We start from the raw sequence: 27661 nt of genomic DNA, 5'->3' as shown, positions 1-27661 counted from the left end.
GTGCTTTCGTTGTTTTGAGAGACTGTATGCATCTAACAAGCAAAAACTGTACATTAACATCAATCACAGGGGTTACCTAGCACGTAATATGTAGACGTGAAAGGCACTGACAAATTGGTGACATCTGATGAGTTGGAATGAGACCGCGCGTAACGCAGATAATCCATCCACCTGATAGTTGTAGCATATCAAAATGCTAATTAAAAGGCACTCTATAATGTGCAGTTTGATCACACAACACAATGACAGGTCTCAAGTTTTGAGGGAGTATGCCAGTGCCATGCTGACTGCAGGAATGTCCACCAGAGCTGTTGAGCGTGAACTGAACTTTTATTTCACTACCATAAGGAGTCTCCAATGTCATTTCTGTAATTTGGCAGTACATCCAACTGTCCTCACAACTGCAGACCACATGCAACCACAACAACCATGGACCTCCACATCTTGTGTCTTCACCTGCAAGATCGTCTGAGACCAGCCACTTGGAGGTTTGTACAATCAAAGAATTTCCGCACAAACTGTCAGAAACCGTCTCAGGGATGCTCAATTGCATGCTTGTCATCCCCACGAGGGTCTTGACCTGACTGCATTTCGACTTTGTAACTGACTTTACGGGGCAACTGCTCACCTTCGATGGCATTTGGCACTTCGGATATGTGCTCTATACACAGAAGAATCCCAGTTTACACTGTACTGGGCAAATGACAGACAGCATATATGGTGTTGTGTGGGCAAGCAGTTTGCTAATGCCAACATTGTGAAAAGAGCGGCCCATGGTGGCGGTGGGGTTATGGTGTCAGCTGGCGAAAGCTACAGACAACAAACACAGGTGCATTTTTCTGATGGCAGTTTGAATGCACAGAGAGGCATGAGATCCTTAAACTTATCGTGCCATATCGCTGCAATGACATTATGTTGCAGTATGATAATGCACGCCCCCATGTTGCAAGGATCTGTGCAAAATTTCTGGAAGCTGAAAACATACCAGTTCTTGCATGGACTGCATACTCGCCAGATATGTCACTCATTTATCATGCTTGGGATGCTCCGGATCAGCGTGTTTGGCATCCATTTCCTGCCAAAAGTCCTACCAAATAAGTCCTTTGTGTGCATAGATAAAGTAAACTTAGATCTTTAATTTAAAGTTGTGAAACTGGGAGCAAAAACAAAAGCGTTGCGTTTATATTTTTGTTCAGTGTAAGTTTGTGATGTTTAAGGGTCTATAGTGTGTGGAAATGGTCTGCAAAGATGTTTTCCTACTCGAGAGAAAAATGGGTCCTGAGGAGGAGTGCGTCACTCAAGAACCCACAAGAAGTCTGACAAGGCATTTCAGTGTTGGGATGCAGAAGAAGGATCACCACATAGATCAGTGGGAGAGCTGTGCTTCAGTCCTGTCAAAGAGTTATGAAGAAAAATCCCTCCATTGACAAGTTTAGTTCTATCAAGGTGATGTTGAGCTGACAAGAGCCCTGCTTCCAACTAGCTCTCAACTCCCCATACTTCATCACTGACATCTTCCTCTGGCCATCTGAGTAGCAAAGTATAAGATGAAGGAGGGAGAGAAAGAGGAGTGATTGTCAGTAAGCCTCTGTAATTCATCCTCAGCCATAGCTATCTTGTCATCCTCACAGGCTGTCAGGAATCAGGAACATCTGCAAACTCCTAGGGGCAAAACTCCAAATAATAACCCTATATAGCACTGCTGAAATGAGGGCTTTGATTCGACAGGAATTAAAACAGAAAACAGAGGTGTCTCAGAGAGATTCTGAGATTGGCAATTTAATTGGCCCTCAAAATGAAGAGGACACAGAACAATGGTGGTGCTGCTTGGAGGTCATTTTGTGACAAGTATTTAATTTACTTGAACAAGTTAATTCACTGCTGCATGACAGAGAGGGATGGTATTCTTCTGTCAAGTTCTCCACAAAAAGACATCTCTCCAGTCATTCATAGAGTGAACAAGAATTTCTCATTTTGGTTGTGCAGTGGGACTTGAAGCTTACAGTATCTGTCCTTGTCCTTGTATTTGTCCAGTGTCTGTACTCCAGCTAAGAAACTAAAGCTCTGTTAATGGTATCTTTTACGGACCAATGTTTGTTGTCAACATGTTAACAAGAATCAGCTATAGATTACATTCTGTGGCATTCACTTATGTAACATGGCAGATAATAGACACATGCCTGTTATAAGTGAGCCGTCAGAACAAACTGCACAATGTAACATTCCTCACACTACATGCTTGGGTATGTGATTTAAAGAACTTCAGGCTTTTTTTAAATGGTTTTTACCATAATTTCTATTCATTATGACAACACTGTGCTCATCTAAGCAATCTGGGAACACTGCAGCATCACAACAACAAAGTCTGATGGGGAAAAGAACAGTTTAGCCAGATTATCTGAACCCCCTTTCTGTGGAGGTAAAGATATTTGCGACCACATAGGTCGTTATATCCTTGCGTTTCTATTGAGTTTTGCACTCTTAAGGGCTCATTTATGCTCAATGTTAGATCCGGAGACGGACGGAGCCCTCTGTCTGTACTCTGCGTTCATTTTGTCCATATTTGTGCACATTTTCTGAGAGTTACGTATATGGACGAAATGGAGCAGTGCCACTGGAGATCATGGAGGCAGTGTAACGCAGGTCAAGGGAGATATTTAGATGAAGATATTTAAATAATGGTGGAACGGAGTGAATCAGTAATAATAATGATATATATTGAAAATAGTGAAAATAGTGAAAAGAATTCTCCATCCACACGTTGGGATGTATGTAATGGCGGCACAGACCATCGCCAGCTACAGCACTGCTTCGGTTTAAAGGCCCTGACAGACCAAGCCAACAGTCAGCTGGCAGTCAATTTCAGACCATCAGTGAGCATCTGTAACCCTAGTTGGTGCAGTGTGTCCCACACTGTTGCCCCTTCTCGGTCCCAATTCAGTATGTTGAAGTGGCGTCAGCGGAGCCCGTTGGTGAATGAAATCACTCTGATTGGCAGTTCAGCTCAGCGCACGAGAAATGAAACAGAAATGAGGAAAGTAAACAAAGAGCTAAAGTTGAGAGGGTGTGACTGAAACAAACTTGTTACATAAGGTAAGATTAGTTTTCTTTAGCCATTGAGCTCTTGAAACTTTTCCTGGTGGTTTGTGCTCTGTTTTTTCAACATCGGATTGTGTTTTTCATGTGCTAACTGGGTAACTAGCATCAAGACAGTCCTCCGGTTTCCCTCTTTGAATAATAAATACAGACTACCATTGTCTGCTGGTGTGGAGAGTTATTTCTTCTCACGCAGGTGCAGAACGTATGCACTGGTTGGCCGTTGGATGTAGTCTTTGCGACATGTTCTTGTGCAACTTTTTGGTCGAGACACGGCGATGTCCGGCAATGCAGCAGGGGGCCTTCAACGCCACTAGTTCTTTGAAGTATGGAAGTGTGAGGGCAAGGACGTTTACAATGTTTGAAACTAACGTATCTATTTTTGAACGTAAAGGGAGCATAAATGAGCCACACTTCTGTGTGATAAAAAGTTGTGTGTTTTGTTTCTTTGGAAATTTCCCTGTCAGAATTAAAGCTTGATCAATCTATGCCAAGTTAATGTTTAAAGACATTACAAGATTACTGTATGAGATAATAGTATGAGTTTATTAATGCTTCCCAGATTACTTAGTCTGCATCTTAGGTACTGAATTACCTGAGCCATCGCCATAGGCTGAGGTCATCTGTAACAAAGAAGTCGACATATCTCTTCTTTTTGCTATACAACAGATATTTAGAGGCTCTATCCACAAATAAAACAGCATTATGATTCTTCACTGCTTTTGTCGCGCCACCAAAATTAGATAAACTTCAATGTGTTTTTTTCTTCGGCTAGGCTACAGCTTTGACCACTGCATGGAAAAAAATGCTATATAAATAGAATATTAGATGTCTGTGTAAATGTCTTTTAAAATTTTCAAAACCAAAGTGATGGCACACATGTTGTTGGACATTATCCCTCATTGCACAGGGAGACTGCGTGAGTGGCAGGAAGCAAGCAGGAAAATGGTCCGTAAATACTGTTGGATGATTGCAGTTTGGGTGAATTTTCAAAATTGGCCTTCATTTTTTGTTGTTTGGCTAACCATGGGGTTTGTTGATCTGACTGCTCTTGTTTCTTGCCCTGTTTGACTTCTTTTCTTTTAGCAATGTTAGAGTGTTCCCTGATCTTAATGATTAATTTAGGTAACTATAATCTTTCTGCAGTGAATGATCACTGCAGCTACCAAAATAACAGCCTTTATGCTTTGAATGTTCTCTATATTAGAGTTCTTGCTTATATTCATGAACTGCTGGTGCTAGGAAATGCATCTTTCAGCCACATGTAGCAGCTGAGTCATCACAGACATCATTTGGGTGAAATACAAAGAAGCTGCATGGCAGAAGAAAGGTTGACTCCATTGAGTGAGCAAACAAAGAGGTGGAGGGTGGAGGTGGTGGGTGAATGGAGACAGGCACGCACTGGTGGCATCCCAATGTATTGTATTCCTGTGCCATTTACCTGCATGGCCAAGATCTGGCATTCTTAAAAGAAAAATACCACCATTCAGCCTGAGTTGCAAATAACTTTGTTTGGTGTACCCAATTTTGCTTAACCAGCCTTGAAAACTAAGGCATGTCTAAAATCATAACTATGCTTCCTTTTCAAAATGCCGCAGGATTTCTGGCTGCATTTCTTTCAGGTTTAATGAGGCTGTTGTTGGTTGAGACGTCAGTATCTTTGCCTCTGGATCTTCTTTTACAATATATACAACTCAAAAAACTGGTACAAGCCCACAGCCAAAATATTTTCATCGGCAACATCGTCAAAATCTACTGAAAGGCAGCGGTGCTTAGAAGCACTGATTAAAGTTTTTTTCCCTAACATCAACCATTGTTTGAGGCTCTCAGCCGCCCGTTTTTGTGTGCAGGTAAGCTTTTCAGTTTTGTGTAAAATGAAGGCAAGGCCAATCACACAATTTGTCCTTAACCATTTCCAAAACTTTTTGACTGCACCTTAATCAAACTTTGGCCCTTTTTATACAGGGACTGCATTATAGGGCCACTACTAGGTCCCTTCTTTATGCCACCTTTGCAGTTTTACACAGAACCAAAGGATGGCGGCACCATTCTGCTCCAGTTTGCGATTTTAAATAACATGGCGCCATCGGGGAACCGAAAGAGGCGTGACCGCATTGACGTTTAATGTGGGATTTATACTTCTGTGTCGAATCAACACCGTAATTACGGCCTAGGCTCTGTGATGATATAGAGCTTATGCACAAATATAAATCCCACTTAACACAACAGCATTGGCATCTCATTTGACATATAGCCTAACATATGAATTGGCAGCACATTATAAACAATAACAATGGCATAACATGACTGCTGATCTCTGTTACATGCCGGCTGATCTCGTCCTGTGCTGGGAGGGTAACGAGTTCCCAAATTTCATATGAACATTTTCAGCAGCTGTTTTTCTTCTTTGAGTTAGCCGCTAACTGCTATCAGCTGCTTTTTACATTGCCCATGGTGGGTTGCATGAACAACATGTCGTCAAAACATCACACCCATGCCACCCATGATCCCATCCTGCCAGCTGTCCTGTTAATACAGACACTGTTTCAACATTGTTACTACCTCCCATTAAAAGTGAGACCACTCTGTCCCTCATTCTGCCTTCAAATCTTACATACATAACTGTGAGGTGGCATAACCGTGCAATATTCCTACCTTGAACCGGCAGTGTGAAAGGGGCTTTTGTCTTACTTATGACCAAGTACTGTCACAAAACAATCAAAAGCTTGTGAATTCTTAAGTAAATTTTTTCAAATAAACACAAGAAGTTTGTGCTCTAGAGAAAGGATCAACACTCAGTGAATAACCTCCTAAGCCCTAGGATAAGCTATTATTGCAAGCCTTAAATACAGACCAGTGAGCAGTGATAACTAACATGTCTTTGGGGTCATCAGGTGCGAACCTCCTTTCACCAGTGTTTCGTCTAGTTGGTCCCACGACACCTCCAGGAGGCTAGACAGTGATCTCTGGCGTCCCAGAGACACTCCCCTAATGCCAGGTCTCACTGCTCCCCGCACCAACCCAACAACCTCCTTTACCTTACTTATGCATGGCTTTCTCAGCCCAAACAGCACTGCCACCTTCAAGAAACCCAGGCTCCGTTCATGCGAGCTCCAGGTAGAGACAGTGCTGATACTACCTTTCCTAGCACATTCACCATACTCTATTTCACACGCTTCATAGCATAACTCCGATATAAGCTAAAGTTAAAGGAGATAGATAAACTCACAGGATCAGCAAACACACTCACCTTGCAGCATGGTCTCAAACAAAAGGGATTCAAATAGGCCACTCCCACACTTAAATACCCTTCCTCTTCATGGATTTTCTCCTGAGAGGACTGATTGGTGGATCTCTCCACTGTCAGCTCAATGAAATAAACTATCCGTTGACTCACTGACCACAACACTATGTCAGGCCTCTGCCTGGTACAAACTATTTCCTGGGGAACAACAAGCTTTCCCCCTAAATCTACTTGCATTTCCCAATCACAAGCACCTTCTAGGCGGCCACACCCTTGCCTCCTGACTAACTTATCCCTTCTGTATTTCTCCCCCTCACAGACAAACTGAATTGCTAAACTCCTATTCTTAACACCTTCTGAATTTACCCGTCTTTGTTCCCCTTCGATGCCTGCAGCTAAACTTTTCAACACCTGGTTATGTCACCATGTATACCAGCCTTGTGACAAGCTAACTTTACAGCCTGACAAAATATGCTTTAAGGTTGTGGTACCTGAACACAATGGGCATGATGGGTCCCCATTTACCCAAGTTTTAGGTTCTGGGTTGGTAACACATCGTATGTAGCCCCTACCAGGAATCTAATACAATTGTCCTCCATACTCCACAGGTCCCTCCAACTAAGCTTCCTCTTCTCTACACTTTCCCAATTTAACCACTGTCCCTGCTTAGCCTGGGCCACTACCTTTGCACCCCTTAATGTCTCCTCCTGTCTACGTATCTGTTCCACAACCAGCTTTCTTTTATCTTTGAGATCTGCTTTATTCCATACCGGTGTGCCTGAGCCAAGCCCCAGGCCTCCCCGGCCAAACTGAACATTACCTACAATCTCTACATGCCTAAGAGCTGCCTCTGCCTCCTGAACTGCCGATCTTGGGTTCCACTTCCTCCCCTTGGTTGGATTTGGAACCACACTCATAACTACCACGTCCTTACTCCCAGATAACAAGAGCTCTGTCCTGACCTTGGTACATTTAAATTCCTCTGTTAAACTAGATACTGGCAGCTGAAGTATCCCTTTTCCATACAACGCAACACTACTTAGGCACCTAGGAGCCCCCAACCACTTCCTAATATAGGAGCTAACCGACCTTTCAATTCTCTCCACAACAGATATTGGAATTTCATAAATTGACAATGGCCACATTAACCTAGGATATAGCCCACATTGCAAACACCACAACTTCAACTTTCCTGGAAGTCCTGATTTATCTATTCTATCCAATCCTTCAGCCACATCTTTTCTAAATTTCACCACCTGTTCCTCATCATTCAACTCCACATTGTACCATCTACCTAAGCTCTTTACTGACTTTTCCCTAATTGTTGGGATTTCCTCATCATCTATGACAAACTTCATATCACTTAACTTCCCTCTATGTATTGAGATGCTTCTAGACTTACTAGGCTTGATCTTCATGCTGGCCCACTTTAGGTTCTTATTTACCTTCTCTAGTAGCCTCTTTGTACATGGCATTGTTGTGGTCACCAGTGTCATGTCATCCATGTAAGCCCTAACTGGTGGAAGATGCAACCCGTTCTGCCGTCTCTCCCCACCTACCACCCATTTAGAAGCCCTGATGATTACTTCCATCGCCATAGTAAATGCTAATGGAGAAATTGTACACCCTGCCATGATGCCTATTTCTAGCCTCTGCCAACCTGTTGTGAGACCTGCTATACTTAGACACAACCTAATATCCTGAAAATATACTTTCCAACCTAAAAGTTGCCGACTGTTCCTGACAGGTGTAAAACTAGGATCTGGGATCCTCGCCATCTGTCACCTTAACCACTGTGTCTGTATTGAGTGGGATTTTCCTTTAAAAATGGCACACTTGTGGGCTATTGGGATGCCACCAGAGCAGAAATGACGTGAGGTGAGGAATGGGGGTATGGAAGTGTTCATACTCATTTTGGGCTGGTGTGGACGAGTCTGTGCACAGGGCATTGGGTACCTCCTTGGCCGGGCCGTCTACTTGTAAGTCCTTACTCAGGGTGCTGTCAGGGGCTTTGACTGGGTCACGCTGGCTCTTTGGCCCGTCAGCACTAGCAGAGGGTGGGCTGATTGAGACAGGGGGTGCTGGGTTGGGAACTTTAGGGGTGTCGCTCAGGTCGACCAGGGGCCCAACATCAGATTGGGTGTTAGCATTAAGCAAACTGGACTGGGCAGCAGGACTGTTTTGGGGGGGGGACTTGGCAGGGGCAGCTTTGGTTGGGCTGGAGGCGCTGGTGGTTAGCGTGGTGCTCTCACTAGCAGGACTGCTCTGCGCCGTGCTAAAGCTCTCAGCAACTGAGTTAGTGGCAGTGGAGGGGAGCAAGTTTACCACTGTGGAGGTGGTGTCTGCAGCGGCAGGCCTGTTTGGTGGGGAGGGGCAGGATAAACAAGGGAGGAGAGGGAGGAGTGAGGAGTGGACACACGTAGAGCCACCAGAGAAGTGAAGGACAGAAAGAAAAAGAACAACAAGAGAAATAAAGGGGCAGAGGGAGAGTGCAGGTCAGGGCATAAACAAGGCAGAGTGAGTGCTACTGTGCTGCAGTGAAAAAGTAAAATCTACACAGTCAAAATGTTAGCAACAAAATATTTGTGGAGGGGTGAACAAAAATAATACAACAATAAACAACAGAAAGAATGTGGGAGTTTCAGGATTAGGATGCTAATATGCTTTTAATAATAAAGGAAAAAGCAGGGTTTGTTTTTGGTCTAATGGGTCTGAAGGGGTTAAGTGGCTGTGCAGCCCCACTAAGGACTATCTGTGAGAGCTCAACATTGGTGCTGTTTGTTTCTTTATTCAGCTCCAGAGCTATGCAAAAACAACTTTGCAGCTCATATTGCTGTTATGGTTTAGTGGTCATGCATACAGACCTACACTTGCAGACCCGGGGCTTGTTGAATGTTGAGCTGGTATAAATCTGTGACTAATAGTCTTTTACTGTACAGTATAAGCAGTTCAACATGGGTTTCCACGCATGTCCACCCAGACAGTGTGCAAAAGGGGCATTAAATCCACGGGATTACACCGTGTCAGCACTACCCTCTGGTGTGAACAGCTGACCTTACGACAGCGCTGTTTCTCAAAATTTGAGCATTATATTCCTAATCCACCTCTCTTTCAAGATACCATGCAGATAGGTTTAAGTGTGGGACACCCCTAAACAAGGGAAGTGGTCCTGTTCCATACTCACTCAGGTTCTGTCAAAGGCGTGGTCTCGTTGGGCTCAGTGGGACCACCTCCTTCTTGGTTTGGGGTGTGTTCTTCCTCTGTTCTCACCTCAACAATGGGCTCCTTAGACTCATCTTTCCTGTTGTAAGAAGGTGACACAAACAAACACGGGAAAACCTGCTATAAATAGGCTTTGACTCCTTTCCTATTGCCAGTAGACTAGAGCCATGTACACGGCTCTGCAGCAGATGAGCATGCCTTTCTATTTATTTTTTTAGTTGATTTTTTTTTTATTGGTGTGTCATGTTTGACGTCACAGACAGGCCAGAAAACAGGTTAATAAACAGTAGAAAGCAGCATAGAGGCCGGTAAAATGTTAGGGTGGTTACTCTTACTCATTCAGTCTCTTGTTCAAGCTCGGTGAAGACTAATTTGTAACAATGTTGGAGTGCCACTTGGGCATAGATGGACTAAATTTTGTGTGCCAATTGGAGCTGGAGCCAATAAATACCTGTGACTACTGCAGAATCATTCCACCCAAGTGCAAATGCCAATTGTAACCTTTCCCAGTACATACAAAAGCCAGATGTTAGCGGGTGTTTGTGGGTTTTTGTGCAGTGGGAAAGGGGCTACAGCCGACGTCTACGGCTGAGGAGGGCTCACTTTTGGTGGGGTGTATTTCCTGGAGCTTCACGTTGTTGTGTTGTCGGTCGTAGTAGACAAGGTGTTTCAGACTGGAGCTTTGGGGCGTATTTTTTGCAGTGGAAGGAGTTTTATTACGACTACTCCACTAACTGTCGTGCAGTAGCTATTGATCTGTTAAAATCAGCAGATTCCACAAGGGCATGTCCTACTGTACTAGGCCATGCAGGCAACTTGATGTGTCCCACATACAGTGACCCAGTCTGCCTCTGTAAAATGTCAGTCCTACCCCACTCAGGATCAGTAACAGGAGAGTCTTCTGAAAGGAACATTTTGGTGATCAGCAACAATGTTTCACAAAATCTGAGGCTAAAACATGTAAAAGCATCCGTATAGTCCTTAAAGCCATCAAACACTGTTTCTTATTCTCTCATTCCAACATTTGATCATCCTCCACCTGCAGCCACCTGCAGGCTCTGATTGTAGCTTTCCCCTGGGGGCTTATCTGTTATCATCACGCCGCTCTCTGATTGTGCCGAGCTTTAAAGGGCTTGCTTGCTGGGAGTGACACGTTTAGATCTCAGGTGCCAAATATCAGCTCCGTACATGTCATCATTCTCCCTCAATAAATCTGTTTCATGTGAGCTGTTTAGTTGAAATATATGATTTGTTGTTGTGAAGTTCCCAGCTGGTACAGTGGGAGAATGTTTATTATACTGAATCGAATTTTTGATCAAACAAAGGCGAACATTCAATAAATGAATTGTGACGTGATTAGATGTTCACAGGGGTAATCTGTAAAACACGGTTCTGAATAATTTACTGTTAATGTTTGCTGGCATGCTGTTTTCAGAAGTAGGATAAGATAAGATGGATTAGATAAGATGAGATATAATTAAATGTCCCCGTAGGGAAATTTGTTCCGGACTCCGTCCTGCAGCTCCACTGAGAGAAATAACTAAGTCCACATATGTCATTTCAATCTGTGAATTTTAACACTTTTCCAGTTGGCAAAAGACGGCTTGAGCTGTGATAAAAAGTATATTTACATGTGCCATGCATTCACACGCTGCATGTTGATATATGTGGCCAATCAGATGGAGCCTGACTGCACTAGATGCTCAGACATAGATGTGAGGGAGTGACCACGAGCAACCACTCTCTGACATTGGGCGAGGGGCGGGGTTCACCCTGGACAGGTCGCCAGACTATCACAGGGCTGACAGACAACCATTCACACTCACATTCACACCCACGGACAATTTAGAGTCACCAATTAACCTGCATGTCTTTGGACTGTGGGAGGAAGCCGGAGTACCTGGAGGAAACCCACGCTGACACAGGGAGAACATGCAAACTCCACACTGTAGGACTCCCCTACCCCCAGGTTCGAAACCCTCACCCCAGGTTGGAACCAGAAACTTTCTTGCACTATGACATCACAGCTTATAGACTTCTCTGGTTTCTGGCTTTGAGAGAGAGTAGCTCATGTTCACAAACATTGATTTAACTTTCCTAGGTCATGAAAATAACATATTGAAATAATTAATTTAGGGGGTGTTCCCCTTTAACTTTCTGCATGTTGATTGCTTGCGTGATAGTCATTAATATACTGTTCATCCAAGAATTAACAGTTTAAAAGGAGCTATAATGCTAACAGCCTTTGAAACCACACTGTCTCATTGTGAACAGAGAGTCAGATCATTCCCTGTGGAGCCATCAGTTTAATTCTATCAAAACTTTTTTGTAAAAACCTTGATAAGTGCAACTTAAACAATAAATCATGAATAACGTGTAATAACCTGGCAAAGGTGATTTCCACTTACGTGAATGCCGCCTTGCCCTCCTCAATGTCCTTGCTCTTAGCACCCGGCCCGGCCTTTCCACAGAAGTTCACAGCAATGCACATGAGGAGTCCACACTTGTTGAGGAAGTAGCAGGTGACGTCCACGCCCACCAACAGCAGGAAGAAGACAACAATGAGGATGCCTACGATGGCGCCGGTGCCCAGGCCTGAGCCCCCGTCCATCGCATCTGCAGGAGCAAGGACAGGGAGAGGGGATACGCAAGCAAAACAGGCAGGAGGAAGAGGGGGAGAAGAGGAGTTAGGAGAGAGGAGAAGGTTTAACATGAGGGAGAGGGGATGGAGAGAAAGTTAGAAAGAGAGAGGGGAGAGAGATGATGAGGAATGCAGTCAAGCTTTTAATACAGCGCTTCAGGTTTCAGTTGTCAAGACCTCAAGTGTGTCGTTCTTTCAGAGGGAATTTAAAGACGAATCACACCAGAGCCACTAGGAAGCTAATATGCTGAAACACAATAAAAGCCTCATCTCCACTTTCATTATAGCTACTTGATATTTACTCTTGAAAATCATCAAGGCCGACACACTTGAGGCGTTCAATTTCACACACAATCACAGAACTTCTAAAGAAGGAAAAAAAAAACACACACACACATCACAATCTAAATCAGTATGTGAGGACAAACTAGATCTGCAAAACATCTAGGGTTCTATATTCATTTCTTTAACAAGAAGTGGTGTACTATATACAAACCAAATATCATTTTACAGTATAGCCCTTCAAAGCCATGTTGTTGGTGACAGGAGTTCCATTTCACTTTCAAAATCGGTACGTGACATGTTTTGAGATGGTTATGACTTAAAAATTAATATCTCTGATATCAATAATGTGGATAATTAACCAGTCTTTTAAAAAATGAAAATTGTTCAATCCCTGATTCACTGTAGAGAGGACTAACAAGTTGCAAACTCTGACTTCCTGCCACAAAAAAGGCGATGGAAGACTTCGATATTTCTGAACTTTAAGGTTTCTCAGGTTCAGTGATCGAACATTAACGCAGCAGCATATAGTGTAAACACTCAAAATGTCCTCATCCAAAGCCATCACATATCGCCGCTTTGTCAGTGGCCTTTCATGTCTACATACAGTAGTACGTGTGAGGCATCCTTCTGCGTCTGCTGTTGAAGTTTCAGGATGCCGCAACCAACGTCAGCAAAACCATGTGGTTAGGTTTAGAAAAAAACATCATGGTTTGGCTCTACATTCATAGAGGAAGCAAACACTGACCTCCCATATGAAAGTCCTGGGTCTGTTGGACCCATCCACCACCCCAATGCATTTTTGTATGGTGGCGTTTCAAAGTGATGATGTCAGGTGGTATTATTAACTGACTTGGCCTGATGGCGTATAATACTGCTGTAAAAGGATGCCTGTTTTTTGCCTGTGTCTGACGTGGAAATCAATGACCTAGTGGCAGTATTATCCCGATATGGAGTTTCCAGCTTCTTATATTACATCTTAACTGGCAGCATTTCAAAGTGACAGCATCATATCAATCCACCACAAAATGTGATTTTGGCGTTAGGTGTCTGATGCCAAAATTACTGACAAAGCAGTGGTATCTGATGACTTTGGAATGAGAACGGGTTGAGATACTACGCATCACAATCCACAGATTATACATAACCTTAAGATTTCTTAGCCTTGGATCAAATAACAAAAACCAATGGTCAATGATACAATTTTTAGGAGGCATAATCAGTTTTCACATTCTGCGCTATCTCTATATGCTTCACATTAGGAAAGATGAAGCAAGCATCCTCTTGCAAGCATCAGTTTTCTTACCCTAGATTGTCAGAGGCACACCTCTGGAACAGACATAAATTATAATTAGAGCCTATTAGCAGAGAATGAATCACAGAATAACAAAACTCAACATAGATTTTTTTTCTTTGAGGGTTATATAAGAGATGTGGTTCATAGGCCAGCCCTCCACCTCCACTCTTATACATCCTTCAACCAAACTAACAGCTTTCATGGATTTCTCTTAGTACCAATCAATCTTTCTATAAACTTTCTTAGGAAATGTAAAGGTCAAAAAGGGTTATCTGAGCAGCAGTTTATCTCAACATATGCAAGCTGTCATCACATTTATAATTCCACTTCGAGGGCAAAGTGCAAATGCAGGTTATTTTCTCCCTCAGATTATTCCACATAAACAAATGCACACGCAGTTTATAGACAGGATGGAATAAACAGGATTTGGAGGCCCGAGGCAGCTCGGGCTTTGCAGCTTTGCATTTCAACAACGGCTTTCGTTGCTCTCATCATTTGTTTTGGCATTTGATGAACAAACCTGGACTAATGAATGGTAGCCATGTTTTCATCTCAGCATGCAACCTGCGAGTGCATATTGGCAGAGAGCAATATCAGCTGAGGACTCTTTGAGAACACAGAATGCATGCAATGTTTGGGTGACATCAGTCAGTCACTCAATAAATATATACATATATATATATATATATATATATATATATATATATATATAAGAGCGGCAAAACTTGTGCTGTCCACTGTTTCCATCAGCACAAGTTCTGCTGTTCAATGATTTAGTCGTGCTACATTGAAAAAATCATCATGACAAGAGACTGAACTTCCAAAAACATTTAAACATGCAGTAAGATTTTCACTTCACAAGGACGAACCATGAGCTACTTACCACAATACTTCAAACAGGAAAAATACATTTGCACCACAATGCTTACTTACTGACTCACAGTGCATGATGGATGTGCATTGACCCCAAAATAATGAATGACCCTGACACGTTTGGTTGTATACAATCACATCAGGAGAAGTACTATTAGCATGCAGAATCTTATATTGCAGGCTTGTCTGCACTGAGCATGTCACTTGCATGCTCAGCTCTGATTGAGTGGTTATTTTTTCTTTTTGCCACTGTGCTGGTGCACAATCAAGTAGTTTATTTCCCTGGCATCATTCTTTGATGCAACATTTTTCTAATTCAAGTTCCAGGAACTGATTTAAGTTATATTATCAAGAATTGGGAAGCCATTGACCATGACTGTCCTTATGTTTGAAGTGCTTTTACATAGCTAAGTGGGGTGAAAAACAACTCTTTCTGTTTAACGAGGGAACTGGATGTTGTCACCAAATTGTTGCTCCTGTACGTCAGAGGACATTTGCATAAAGCTGAATCTTTTTCAACTTACCCATATCGTGCTGCTGGGTGCCTTTTGAGCCTTTGAGTAGTGCTGGGCAGTTTGCTTTTCAAAGTGGCCACCTTGATGTTGTCCCATGAAAGGACATGAAGGTGGAACCGGGTGCAGAGCCAGCTTTAAAATGTCCCTTCAGACAGTCTTTTCAGAACTCAATGAGACATAACGGCTTTTCACTAAGATTAAAGTCCCTCTTACGTAGGTTAGCGAGGCTCTGCTGAAAGCAGTAAAGATAGTAGCTACAAGTCTCTCTAAACTGTCTGAGGAGAACTGGTGCACTGCAGTGTGCAGACCTTCTGTAAATTTATAGAAACTGATAATAACCATGTCCCTGAAGATGCGGGTAAGGAACAGGAAACAGACTCACTGCAAATATGCATTGCCTTTCTGTACCACTGGACCTACAGTATGGACTAATTCTATAATGGCTTCACCATAGCCTGCAGCGTGGTGTAAAGGCTGAGTAAAAAATTAATGAAAAAGTCATTAGCACTGTTAAAAAACCTAAAAGTGGTGTATCTTGAAATGCTGTGCCCATTTTGTTGTTTAATGTAGATAATGTATTGTCACATCAATATATTCCCTGCAGCTACAGCAGACTTTGATCCAAACCATCAACCATAAACATCAGGATTTATGTGCAAAGGTGCCCTTTACACGACTGATTGATCACATAAGGACAAATTCATCAGAGAAGAGAAAAAGAAATCAATTTCTGCCTCCATGGGGTAGACTGCAATGTAGCAAGTGACTTGTTACCCTTTTGTACAACCAATGGTAGAGTAATCATGCTAAAAGACTTACAGTGAACTCAATTTTCCAAGTTGTAGTATTTTTTAAAAATCCTGAACTCTGAACAAACACACACTCTCACCGATGCTTGACTGTTAACGCTCGACTGATCCATCTTAAGTTTAAAGTGCGAGCTGACATTTCACTTCATCACATGGTTTTTCTCGTAATATTTGCTCAGGATTGAAGCAGCCTGTAGTGACAAACATGTCCAGACTTCCATTATTTACATCCAGCAATTACTTTTTCATCGGTCCAGTTTATGTGATACATTTATCATTTCCATGTAAACTTTCCAGACTTTATGAGGTGACAAGCACTGCCTGAACGCACCATTGAACAAGTAACTGGCACGAATTAGGGCGAATGATGGCCACACTTCTCTGGGCGTTTGAAGTGGGACAGACGTGTTGACACATATTCAATTTCAAAATACAGACTTCAAAATAGGGCTGCACAAGATGCAAAATAACCCCCAAAAAAACAGACTAGAATTACTGGCTTGCAGTTGTTTGCCTTCACGCACCAGTCAAGTTGCAGTTATAGTTTACATCCATGTCTCTGAAAACACTGGTCCATCATACACATCTTCCCCGTGGCAGCACAGAAGATCTATACAATCAGTGCAGTTTAAGATGGACACCCAAGATTAGAGTCACCAATTCAGTATCTTACCAAGTGTCTCCCCTCTGTTCCTGAGATATAGCATTGAGTAATGGCCAGAAAAGTGTTTTTGCAGAACATTATGATGTCAGAGGGAAGCTGACCTTTGAGCTTTTGGATATATAATGTCATCACCTCATTACTTTATCCTATTAGACATCTGTGTGAAATTTTGTTGCAATTAGTGTCTGAATTCTTTCGGTTTTGGACCTTTGACCTTCGACCAACAAACTCCAAGCAGTTCATGGTTAAGTCGGAGAGTTTGTGCAAAATTTGAGGAAATTCCCTGAATTCTTGAGTCTAAGTCAACCTTTGTGCCACATTTGCAGAAATTCTCTCAAGGCATTCTTGAGATACTGCATTCACTAGAGTGATAAAGACAAAGTTACAGTGACCTTGACCATTGATATTTGACTACCAAATCTTAAGCAGTTCATCCTTGAGTCCAACCGGAAAGTTGTGCCAAATGTGTGTTATCTTAAGATAACGGGTTTACAAAAATGAGATATGCAAGGTCACAGTGACCTTGACGTTTGACCCACATCCACAAAAATCTAATCAGTGCATCCTGAAGTCCAACTGGACAGTTTGAGGCATTCTTGAAATATCACGTTCATAAGAATGGGATGGCTGGACAGACAACCCGGATATATAATGTCTCTGGCTACAGCTATTGCCAGCGCAGAAGTACGACATATTGCAGTTATTTTGACAGAAATTGCAATTGCGAATTTTTGCTGAAAAAATAAAACAGTGATGATGATGATGATGATGATGATGATGATGATGTGACTTTTGCTGGGGTCTGTACCAAACAAGCATGTTCCCCTACATCTTGAATATGATTTGTAGGCTAAGGCATGTCTGCAGCACCACAATGTTTAATTCATAGCAATATGTTGTGACACATTTTACATACATGTTTTATGATACATTTTATATCATAAGTTGCAGCTCCTAAGATTTGGATATTACACTTTGCCACGTTGTGATTTCGATAATATTTTGATTTACTGTGCAGCCCTAGTGGAAATGGACATCATTAAGGATCCTGGAGATTTGCACTCATGTACTTGATAAACCTCGCAGACAGCCATGTTGCAAAGCCATAGCCACATGAAAAATTTAAATTATTTTCAACGCCTTTCAAACATGTTATGTTTGTGTTAACTTCACCTGTATGACAGGTAGGTTTTCCAGTGAAAGCCCCATGGTCAATCTAGACATTTCATTTAAATTCACTGTCTTTCTCCTTGGCTACACTGTAGCATTCAATCCTTAATTTTCTCTGATGGCTGTGATCAAAATAGCAGGAGCGTGCCACGGCTCTGTGTACTTATAGGTGACTTCAGTGTTGCAGACAACACTTGTTTTTCCTCTGCCAATTGCTTCATTTGCATTTTAACAGGCACAATAAATCATATGGCATGTATTCAGTGCCGAGGGGGGTTTTCTCACCGAGTGCTCTCGCTGATGGAGAAAGCACAAATCTTCGTGTCAGGATGGACTACACAAACATTTCTCTTTACAGGCTTGTCAGGTACAGTACTGAGCCAGTTCCCCAGCAGACTGCTGATAACAGACTGCATGTGATAAGCCCCAATTTCACTGAAAACCACACATTCCTGAGAAATCAATAACTGGTCACTGTCCAGCATAGACAATCTGCCAAACTTGTGTGCCAGTACATTGACGAAAAAGCTTTATATAGGCAGTTAATTTACATATCATTATAGCAGCAGGAGATGCATTCAAAGACTGGCTACTGATTGGGATGCATAATTCAAACAGAATGCATATAGACTTTTAGATTTAACCACTCAAACTCTGCAAGACACCATTGTGGCTCTGTCTTTACAAAATCACGTTGTAAAACATGTTGAAACACAAAGAAATGTATTTCAATACAGCTAATTGTAAAGATACCAAATATGTCAGGGGTATAAATTTGTCTACAATATTTACAGGTGATAGATTGCTGCAGCCTACATAACTCTAATTACACTACACTAGTCAAATGACACTATTCATTAGACTGTAGCATCAGAAGTAAAGACATCCTGTGTGTTATCAGGACTCATCCTGGCACCACAGCCAGACCAAGCTTATTTCACAAGAGGTACCACATGCTGAAACATCAACAGATCATTCTCTATGCTCTGAAGTGCAGTGAGGATCATATAGATGTGTACACTGCAGAGGCACATCATATTGTAGAAAAGCAAACATCATGTTCAAACATCGAAAGACAAAGCAACGTTGTTTTGAGGGACAATATGTTCCCCAACAGAGAGAACAAGATGGTCTGACCGAGGTGTAAAACAGGCCATATATGTGTCACTGAACAGAGGAGGGGGACTGTAGCACCATCCATCTATTGCTATGACATCACTGCCTCTGCATTTTAGCCAAACATCCAGCAGCCCTGCCGAGCCAGTCAAGGCATCACCTCCAACATATTCTCACTCCCAACTTGTCACATATCGCTGCTTGTTCAGTCGACTTTTGATGTCTACATATGATGTGTTAGGTATCCTGGGTGTCTTCCAAGTACACTTCCATTTTCACAGGAAATGTACAATTTTTGCTTGTTAGATGTATACAGTCTTTTTCAAAATAAAATTACAACGTTAGTAAAAAACCACCTATTTACGTTTGTTTCCTTGTGTAACAAAAACAGCTGATTAGGTTTAGGCAACAAAAATATGTGGTTAGATTTAGGAAACAAACGCACATAGTTAAGTTTAAGCAACAAACACGTGGTTAGGATTAGGCAACAAACACGCGTGGTTAGGTTTAGGCAACAAATGCACATGTTAGCTTTAGGCAACAAAGATACGTGGTTAGGTTTAGGAAACAAATGCACATAGTTAAGTTTAAGCAACAAACACGTGGTTAGGATTAGGCAACAAATACGCGTGGTTAGGTTTAGGCAACAAACGCACATGTTAGCTTTAGGCAACAAACGCACATGGTTAGGTTTAGGCAACAAATACGCGTGGTTAGGTCTAGGCAACAAATGCACATGTTAAGTTTAAGCAACAAACGCACATGGTTAGGTTTAGGCAACAAATACGCGTGGTTAGGTCTAGGCAACAAATGCACATGTTAGGTTTAAGCAACAAACACGTGGTTAGGTTTAGGCAACAAATACGCATGGTTAGGTTTAGGCAACAAATGCACATGTTAGATTTAGGCAACAAAGATACGTGGTTAGGTTTAGGAAACAAACGCACATAGTTAAGTTTAAGCAACAAACACGTGGTTAGGATTAGGCAACAAATACGCGTGGTTAGGTTTAGGCAACAAATGCACATGTTAGCTTTAGGCAACAAATACGCGTGGTTAGGTTTAGGCAACAAATGCACATGTTAGCTTTAGGCAACAAACGCACATGGTTAGGTTTAGGCAACAAATACGCGTGGTTAGGTCTAGGCAACAAATGCACGTTAGGTTTAAGCAACAAACATGTGGTTAGGTTTAGGCAACAAATACGCATGGTTAGGTTTAGGCAACAAATGCACATGTTAGGTTTAGGCAACAAACGCACGTGGTTAGGTTTAGGCAACAAATACACGTGGTTAGGTTTAGGCAACAAACGCACATGGTTAGGTCTAGGCAACAAATATGCGTGGTTAGGTTTAGGCAACAACATCACATGGTTAGGTTTAGGCAACAAACGCACATGGTTAGGATAAGGTAACAAATGCACATGTTAGGTTTAGGCAACAAATATACATGGTTAGGTTTTGGCAACAAACGCACATGGTTAGTATAAGGCAACAAATGCACATGTTAGATTTAGGCAACAAAAGCACGCGGTTAGGTTAAGGCAACAAATGCACATGGTTAGGTTTAGGTAACAAATCCACATGGTTAGGTTTGGGCAACAAATGCAAGTGATTAGGATTAGGCAACAAACGCACATGGTTAGGTTAAGGCAAGAAAAGCATGTGGTTAGCTTTAGGCAACATACACACATGGATAGGTTTAGGCAACACACGGACGTTTTTAGGTTTAGCCAACAAAAGCACGCGGTTAGGTTAAGGCAACAAATCCACATGGTTAGGTTTAGGTAAAAATCCACATGATTAGGATTAGGCAACAAACACACATGGTTAGGTTAAGGCAACAAAAGCATGTGGTTAGCTTCAGGCAACATACACACATGGTTAGGTTTAGCCAACAAAAGCACGCAGTCAGGTTAAGGCAACAAATGCACATGGTTAGGTTTGTTAAAAAACAAAACAAAACAAAACAAAAAAACCCATCATGGATTGGCTCAACATTCATACAGGAAACAAACACCAGGCTCCTGGATGAAAGTCTGGTGTTTGTTGGACCCATCCACCCCTCCCGCCCGCCCTATAGAGACTTTCCGGCTCCTTAAATTCCGTTGTTCTCCGGCGTTGTTTTAAACGGATGGCGTCTGGCGGTGTATCATACTGCCATGAAAGAACGGCTTTTCTCAACAAAGTCTGAAGTGGAAATCACTGGCCAAATGGTGTTGTTTGACGACTTCGGAGTGGGAACGGGTTTTCACCTCAGTTACGGCCACCACAGTCAAAAGGTGCTTTACCATTACAACTTCTGAACCAGTGCACTCATGCTGGGACTTAATTCTATATTACCCTATTAGTACAAACAATGCACTATGTACTAGCAGTCACAATCATCATGTCCTTGAGGTTACTGTTCGAGAAATCAACATGCTTTGGAACAGCATGACATGATGGACTATGTGCACTGACAGACATTAATTAAACCATGAATTTCTTTGGTGTTCTTAGATCACTCCTGAGCTGTCTCATCCTGAAACTGTTTTAATTATGTGTAGCTGCGAGTAGCCTCCTCATTTCCTTCCTGCATGACATTATGGAAAGTAGTGTACATCAACAGCACACTTAAAAAACAAGCATTATTTAGTATGCATACTGACTTCTTTGAGTATACTTCATTTGTCGAATTTCCGGTTTGAACACACCACATACTCAAAAATCTGCTTAGACTAAGTGTGTCTTATAGAATCGGGACACACTCTTAATCTTTGATTACTCTCACATGACTCTCACATATGACCTTAAGGACTCTCATGGTGTGAGCAACACTGACAGAACTCCCCAGAGTCACTAATGAAGTAGGGAAGACGTCTTCAACTAGCGCCACAATCCAGTGAATAGTTTCATCTCAACCTGATGAATGAGCAAAATCTACAGACAACAAAAACACGATGACTTGAATCTGAATATTTCACTCAGTGAAATATGCACAGATGCAACTACTACAGAGTTTGTACATTGGAGATTGAAAATGCAGATTAAAGATGAGGGGAAAATACTGTTTTCTCAATTTGGAAAATATTAGAAGGCAATCAAGAGCTTTGAGGGGTCCAATATAATTCAAAATTGATAGTAAGAATTGTAAATAGACCCATACATGTTAATACTGTATGTTGTATTTCATATTCTAGTTGGTTTAAATCTTTAAATTTGTCCCAACTATTCATTTCATGGCCTTTACTATGACTATTAATTTACTGTGTCCCTTCTGATCTTTGGTTCTATTTTTCCATCTGCTACTGTTCTTTCTTTGAGCAGTGCATTGACCTTATTTGGCTCGATAAAGTTTCTTCAACAACTCCCATGTTTGTATCCTCCATCAGAGCTCTGCCACAGTGTGGCACTGCACCGCCATTAAAATAACATGAGCTTCAGATTCTGTTTTCTTTTTGGGCACAAGGAAGCAGAGTGATGCTGACAACTGGCTCCCTCTCTGACTGATTAAGATCTCTGGAAACTCTTCATGCAGGAGGGAGTATGTGTGGCTGGATGGGATTTAAAGCATTTAAATCAAGTTTTCAGCTGCGAGTGAGGCAACAGGTACCACAAACTGATGTGTATATTGGTGTGAAAAACGTGAATTGCTGACTCATTTTCATGCAGTAGAGAACAAAGGGAGAAAGCACTGGGAAAAGTTTGTCTTTCTAATATATCTAATTTAATACAGAGTGACACAATGTCATTAAAAAGATGATTATAGGCTATCTGACCGTTTGTTTTTGCTGTAAACAAATTGCTTCAGTCAGAATTAGATTTTGGAATTTCCATCTTATCACAAAACATAAACAACATGTAGTCTTCTGTAATAAAAAGCTAAGTTGTGGAAAATGACAAGAAGATAAAAGACAAGAGAAACAGTGGAGAAATGTTACTGAATAAATATCACCCGTCGCTTCATTTCATATACAAATCTGTTGATTTGATTTTAACTTCTATGCATATAAACACCTCATTAACCACAACAAGATAACAAACTGAACAAGAAAATGGTTTAGGCTATGCAAAGAGACTGTATCTCAAATTCCTGAACAATAGCAACAGCTCTCGCTGTAGTCTGTATGCAGTGGGTGACTGCACCATTTGCTTCAGGGAAGGGAAATGTTCTGTTGATATGCAATGCAAGTAAGTCTGATGCACACACTTAGATGGAGATCCTGATTAGCAGAAATGAAAATCACTCAGCACTGATCAGCGCTATCATTACTCAGTAGGCACTGATGAACAACAGGAGGGACCAACAAGTGACAAAGAACACCTCAAGGGTGTCATAAGCTCTTATTATCCTTGTGACAGAACTTAGTTGAGATTAAACAGCAGTGCCAGGGATAAAAAAGAACTTAGTTGAGATTAAACAGCAGTGCCAGGGATAAAAAAATGAAGGAATACAAGTCTCATTTTATATCCCAACCTAGGAAGGAAGGCAAGAAAACCATTTCTCAGAGAACTGCCCAGAGGAAACCACCAAGAGGAAAAAAAAGATGCCTATATAATTCTTCATCTGTCTTCTCATTCCTGTGTGGGGAATCAGGGCTTTACCACATATCAATGTTATTCTACCTCCAGGCGTATAAAGTTGAAGCAAGCAAGCAAATTGTATGGTGCTTCCTCATTCTAAGTTGACAGAGTCGGCCTCTTGAGCTACATTCACCTTAGCATCCTCTCCAAAGCCCCCTTCAAAGGTTACAAATCAGATGGAAAAACCTTTGACATTTGCTTCTTTGAAAATGAAGTGCTCTTTTCTACAGGCTGCTTCAAATGGAAGTCGAGTATATGGTATGCCTGATGCACTTAAAGCCCATGGGGATATATTTGATAGGCAATTGACAACCACAAAAAAAATCTCTTTTTGGAAGTTAGTGAATGATTTGATATTTTCTGTTTTATAACCACCATGCTTAAGTAAAAGAAAAGAGCAGGTGGCAAAATGTCCCATCATTTGGAGTAACTCATGATTTTGAGCAACTTGTGAAGGACTAGAATTAACGCCTTGTGGTTGTACGCCTCCACATACCAGTCGAGTTTCTCTTATAGTTTACGTCCATGTCTGTGAAAATATGGCTGCTTCACACACATCTTACCCCCGGGAGCACAGAAGATCTATACAATCAGCACAGTTTCAAGATGGGCACCCCAGATTAGTGTCACCAGTTCAGTAACTGACCAAATGTCTCCCCTTTTGACATAGAGTAATGGCCAGAGAAGTGTTTTTACCTTTTACCTTTTGAATATAAAATGACATCATCATTTTATCCTGTCAGACAATTGTGGGAAGTTTTGTCCTAATTAGTGTAAGGATTCTTGAGTCATGGCCAAAACATTTTTTCTAAGGTCATAGTGACCTTGACCTTCGACCTTCAACCATAAAATTCTAATCAATTTATCACTGAGTCCAAGTAAACATTTGTGCCAAATTTGAAGAAATTCCCTCCAGGTGTTCTCAAGATATCGTGTTCACAAGAATGAGACAGACAAGATCACAGTAACTTTGACCTTTGACCTATGACTACCAAAATCTAGTTAGTTCATTGCTGAGTCCAAGGGGATATTTGTGCCAAACGTGGAGAAATTCCCTAAAGGTGATCTTGAGATATGGTGTTTACAAGAATGAGACGGATGCAAGTTCATAGTGACCTTGACCTTTGACCCCCCCAAATCAGTTTATCGATGAGTCTAAGTGAACATTTGTGCAAAATTTGAAGAGACTCCCTCACAGTGTTCTTGAGATATCATCTTCACAAGAATGAGACGGATTAAGTCACAGTTACCTTGACCTTTGATCTAAGACTACCAAAATCTAATCACTTAATTGTTGAGTCCAAATGGGTGTTTGTGCCTAATTGGAAACATTCCCTCAAGGTCTTCTTGAGATGTCATGCTCGTGAGAATGGGAAGGACAGATGGACAACCCGAAAACATGATACCTCCGCCCATAGCTAACGCCGGCACGGAGGCATAAAAAAAGTCCTGAGAGTTTTTTTTATTGGTCACCATGACGCAGACTCTCCAAAGTTTTCATTACCAAGACAGACAAAACAATCACCATTCACATCTATCTGATTACTGAAAATGTATCAATGCTTTATTAATTCTCTCACATTGAACTGTTGTTGATCATGGCTGTAGGTGATTCTAGTCTCTTCATGTATGCATTGCATGAGTCGTAGAGCAGAGTGTGGAACAAATGTCTGAACAAATGGAAACTGTATAGATGGCTTTGAGTAACCTACACTCCGGTGGCCATTTTTCAGATCTGTAGCTCTTGGCCACTCACCTTAAAGAAGAGCTTTAAAAATTCCCAAATTTATTGCTCTACTACCTCAATAACAAGACTGCTGTCCCAAGAAAAACAACAGAATCAGTCGTTTGATCAAATGCCTAAAACGACACGTGTTTATTTTAAACAGTAGCAAAAGCGGAATTAGCAAACCACAAAACAAAAGGGGGACATCAGGGTGGGCGTACTGTGGGGGTCAAGAAAACGTGATTTAAACTGAGAAGAATGCCATAAGCTTCGCATTTCCTACACTCACTTTCGGATTCTGTCAGCCATGACTGCAATCTTTCCCTAACCATAACTAAGTTTTTGTTTTTTTACCTACGATGACGATGGTTTCCTAACCTTAAAGAAGTTGTTTATTAAAGCCACAATCTGTCATTTTTGTGCCTAAATTTAAAAACACCCCAAACATTGCTGTAACGGATCAGTAAATGCCAATAAATCAGTCCCTCCAGGATTTCACAGGCTGTTTTGGGGATTGTTGTGGCCTGATATGTCTGATCTCATGGCAACTTTTCTGAAAAATTTAAGTGCATGTTGTTTAGTTATATTTAGGAACTTTGCGGTCAAGTTGTGGTGACCAGACAAAATTGCAAGGTCATGCAGAATTTACAGGGATTGTCTGAATGTGCATTAATTGCCATCATAGCAACATCCTGGAGGGACTGATAAAACCTTTGTGTCACAGTAGATTTTAACAGGGGTGGAGCCAGATGCTGTAGCCAATCGTGGCTCAGCCCAAACCTAAGGGGGTCCAGGAGCATGGTTCTCCTGGGAAAATTCTCTCCTAGGGGGAGGCTTTATGCACTATTTTTAAAGCCATTTGCGATAATAGAATGTTTAAAAGTCTGTACATCATTTGGGAAAAACATGATAGTTGCCAAGAAAAGAAATGATCCTGTAGAGCCGACATCCTGTTTAGTATCTAATTGTTCTCCATCTGTCGTCATCATTCTGAAACCATAACACAACAAATGTTGAAAATGACTAATTTTCACTCCTGCCAGCTAAACAGAGGCAAAATTTGTTTGATGTTACTATTTTTATGTTTCATAACACAGGTAAGGTAGGAATTGGGCATATACAGCAATACCAATAATGGGACCTATTTTTTGTTCCACTATGCTGGAGTAAACTTCACAGAATTAAGGCTTAGCTGACAAACCTGCTTCATTTGAATCCATGTCGCAATAACCTGGGCTACTCTATTTGCAAATCAATGATCCCCAACAGGGATGCCAAAGTAAACTTGGTCTACAATACTCCCTTTCCACCAAAATGAGTTTGTTTAACGTTAGAAAACCCGCTAAAGATAGGCGATAGACTCCCTTCCTATTGCCAGTAGGCCAGAGCTGTTTACAGAGCTCTGCAGCAGATGAGTATGCCTTTCTGTGTGTGGGGTTTTTATTTTCGTGGTTTGACGTCACATGCAGGCTGGAGAACAGGTTAGTAAACAGCAGAAAGCAGCATGGAGGCCAGTGAAAATGTTACGCTGGTTACTTTTATATATCTCTTACTTATTCAGTCTCTATTTCAAACTCGGTGCAGATTAATTTGGAACAGTTTGAGTGCTGCTTGGGCGGAGACGGACGCTATTTTGTGGTGGTGCGTCATTGCATCATGCCAGTAACTGGGCTAAACTAATGCGTTCACCCAGGTGGTGTGTTTCCATCAATGGTAATTAAAACCAGAGCCAATAAATACCTGTGACTACTGCATAGTCACATGACCCAGGTGTGAATGCCGATTGTAACCTTTCCCATAACATTAAAAAGCCAGATGTTAGCATGTTTTTTGTGCAATGGAAAAGTAAGTATTCTGATTTGAACATGAGGCTAACAGAAGAGAATACCAAAGAATCGTGGCTTAGAAAGACCGTTACAAACAACAACTTTTGTCGTTTAGTTCTGACGACTTGGTACAATAGCATTTATAGTAATTATATTTCTCTGTTGTGTTACGCTGGATACATTAATTACATGCTCAGATCATGTTAGCTTGTTAGCTCATGTTGCTGCTGCACATGTGACTTTGTTCTAATGCTTGTAGTACATAGCTAAAAAGCAAAAAGCTAAAAAAAAAAAATCTCTTAATGTTTTAAAATAGAGCTCATACTGCCATGGATGAGAAGACTTAACATTAACAGAAGCTATATTTTTGCACAGTTGGTTTCTTTCATCAATCAAAAGGCAGATTAATGATGACATGATAGCAGTTTCTTCATCATTTTATCAGATATGATAATGATGTTTTCATAAACATTCAAAAACTGCTCCAATGGGTATTTCATTGAGCTCAAAGGTAGCTGTAGTTGCTTTTGTTGCTAACAAAAAAAAGCATTGTTGTATATGCTATTTTTATTTTTTGGACAGAAAAACATGTTTTATTTTCTTTTACAAAAGAAA

At 41.4% G+C, this 27661-nt stretch overlaps 1 protein-coding gene across 7 annotated transcripts in view; it reads right to left on the bottom strand.

Moving 5' to 3' along the window:
• Positions 1-27661, bottom strand: part of ncam1a (neural cell adhesion molecule 1a) — a 415597-nt gene that overhangs the window by 10389 nt on the left and 377547 nt on the right. For 4 of the 7 annotated variants that reach the window (XM_050040213.1, XM_050040217.1, XM_050040215.1 and 1 more), the window contains 3 exons: positions 11971-12178; positions 9525-9641; positions 8250-8696 (listed from right to left, as the gene is read on the bottom strand). In XM_050040213.1, coding sequence (XP_049896170.1) covers positions 8250-8696; positions 9525-9641; positions 11971-12178 — 772 coding nt within the window. The remainder of the gene's footprint in view (positions 1-8249; positions 8697-9524; positions 9642-11970; positions 12179-27661) is intronic. The other 3 variants (XM_050040218.1, XM_050040221.1, XM_050040219.1) reach the window with 1 other exon arrangement.

Source organism: Epinephelus moara, chromosome 3 (genome assembly GCF_006386435.1).
Source record: "Epinephelus moara isolate mb chromosome 3, YSFRI_EMoa_1.0, whole genome shotgun sequence".
NCBI lineage: Eukaryota > Metazoa > Chordata > Actinopteri > Perciformes > Serranidae > Epinephelus > Epinephelus moara.
The sequence above is the reverse complement of the archived record's forward strand: the minus strand, read 5'-3'. Positions and strand labels throughout refer to the sequence as shown.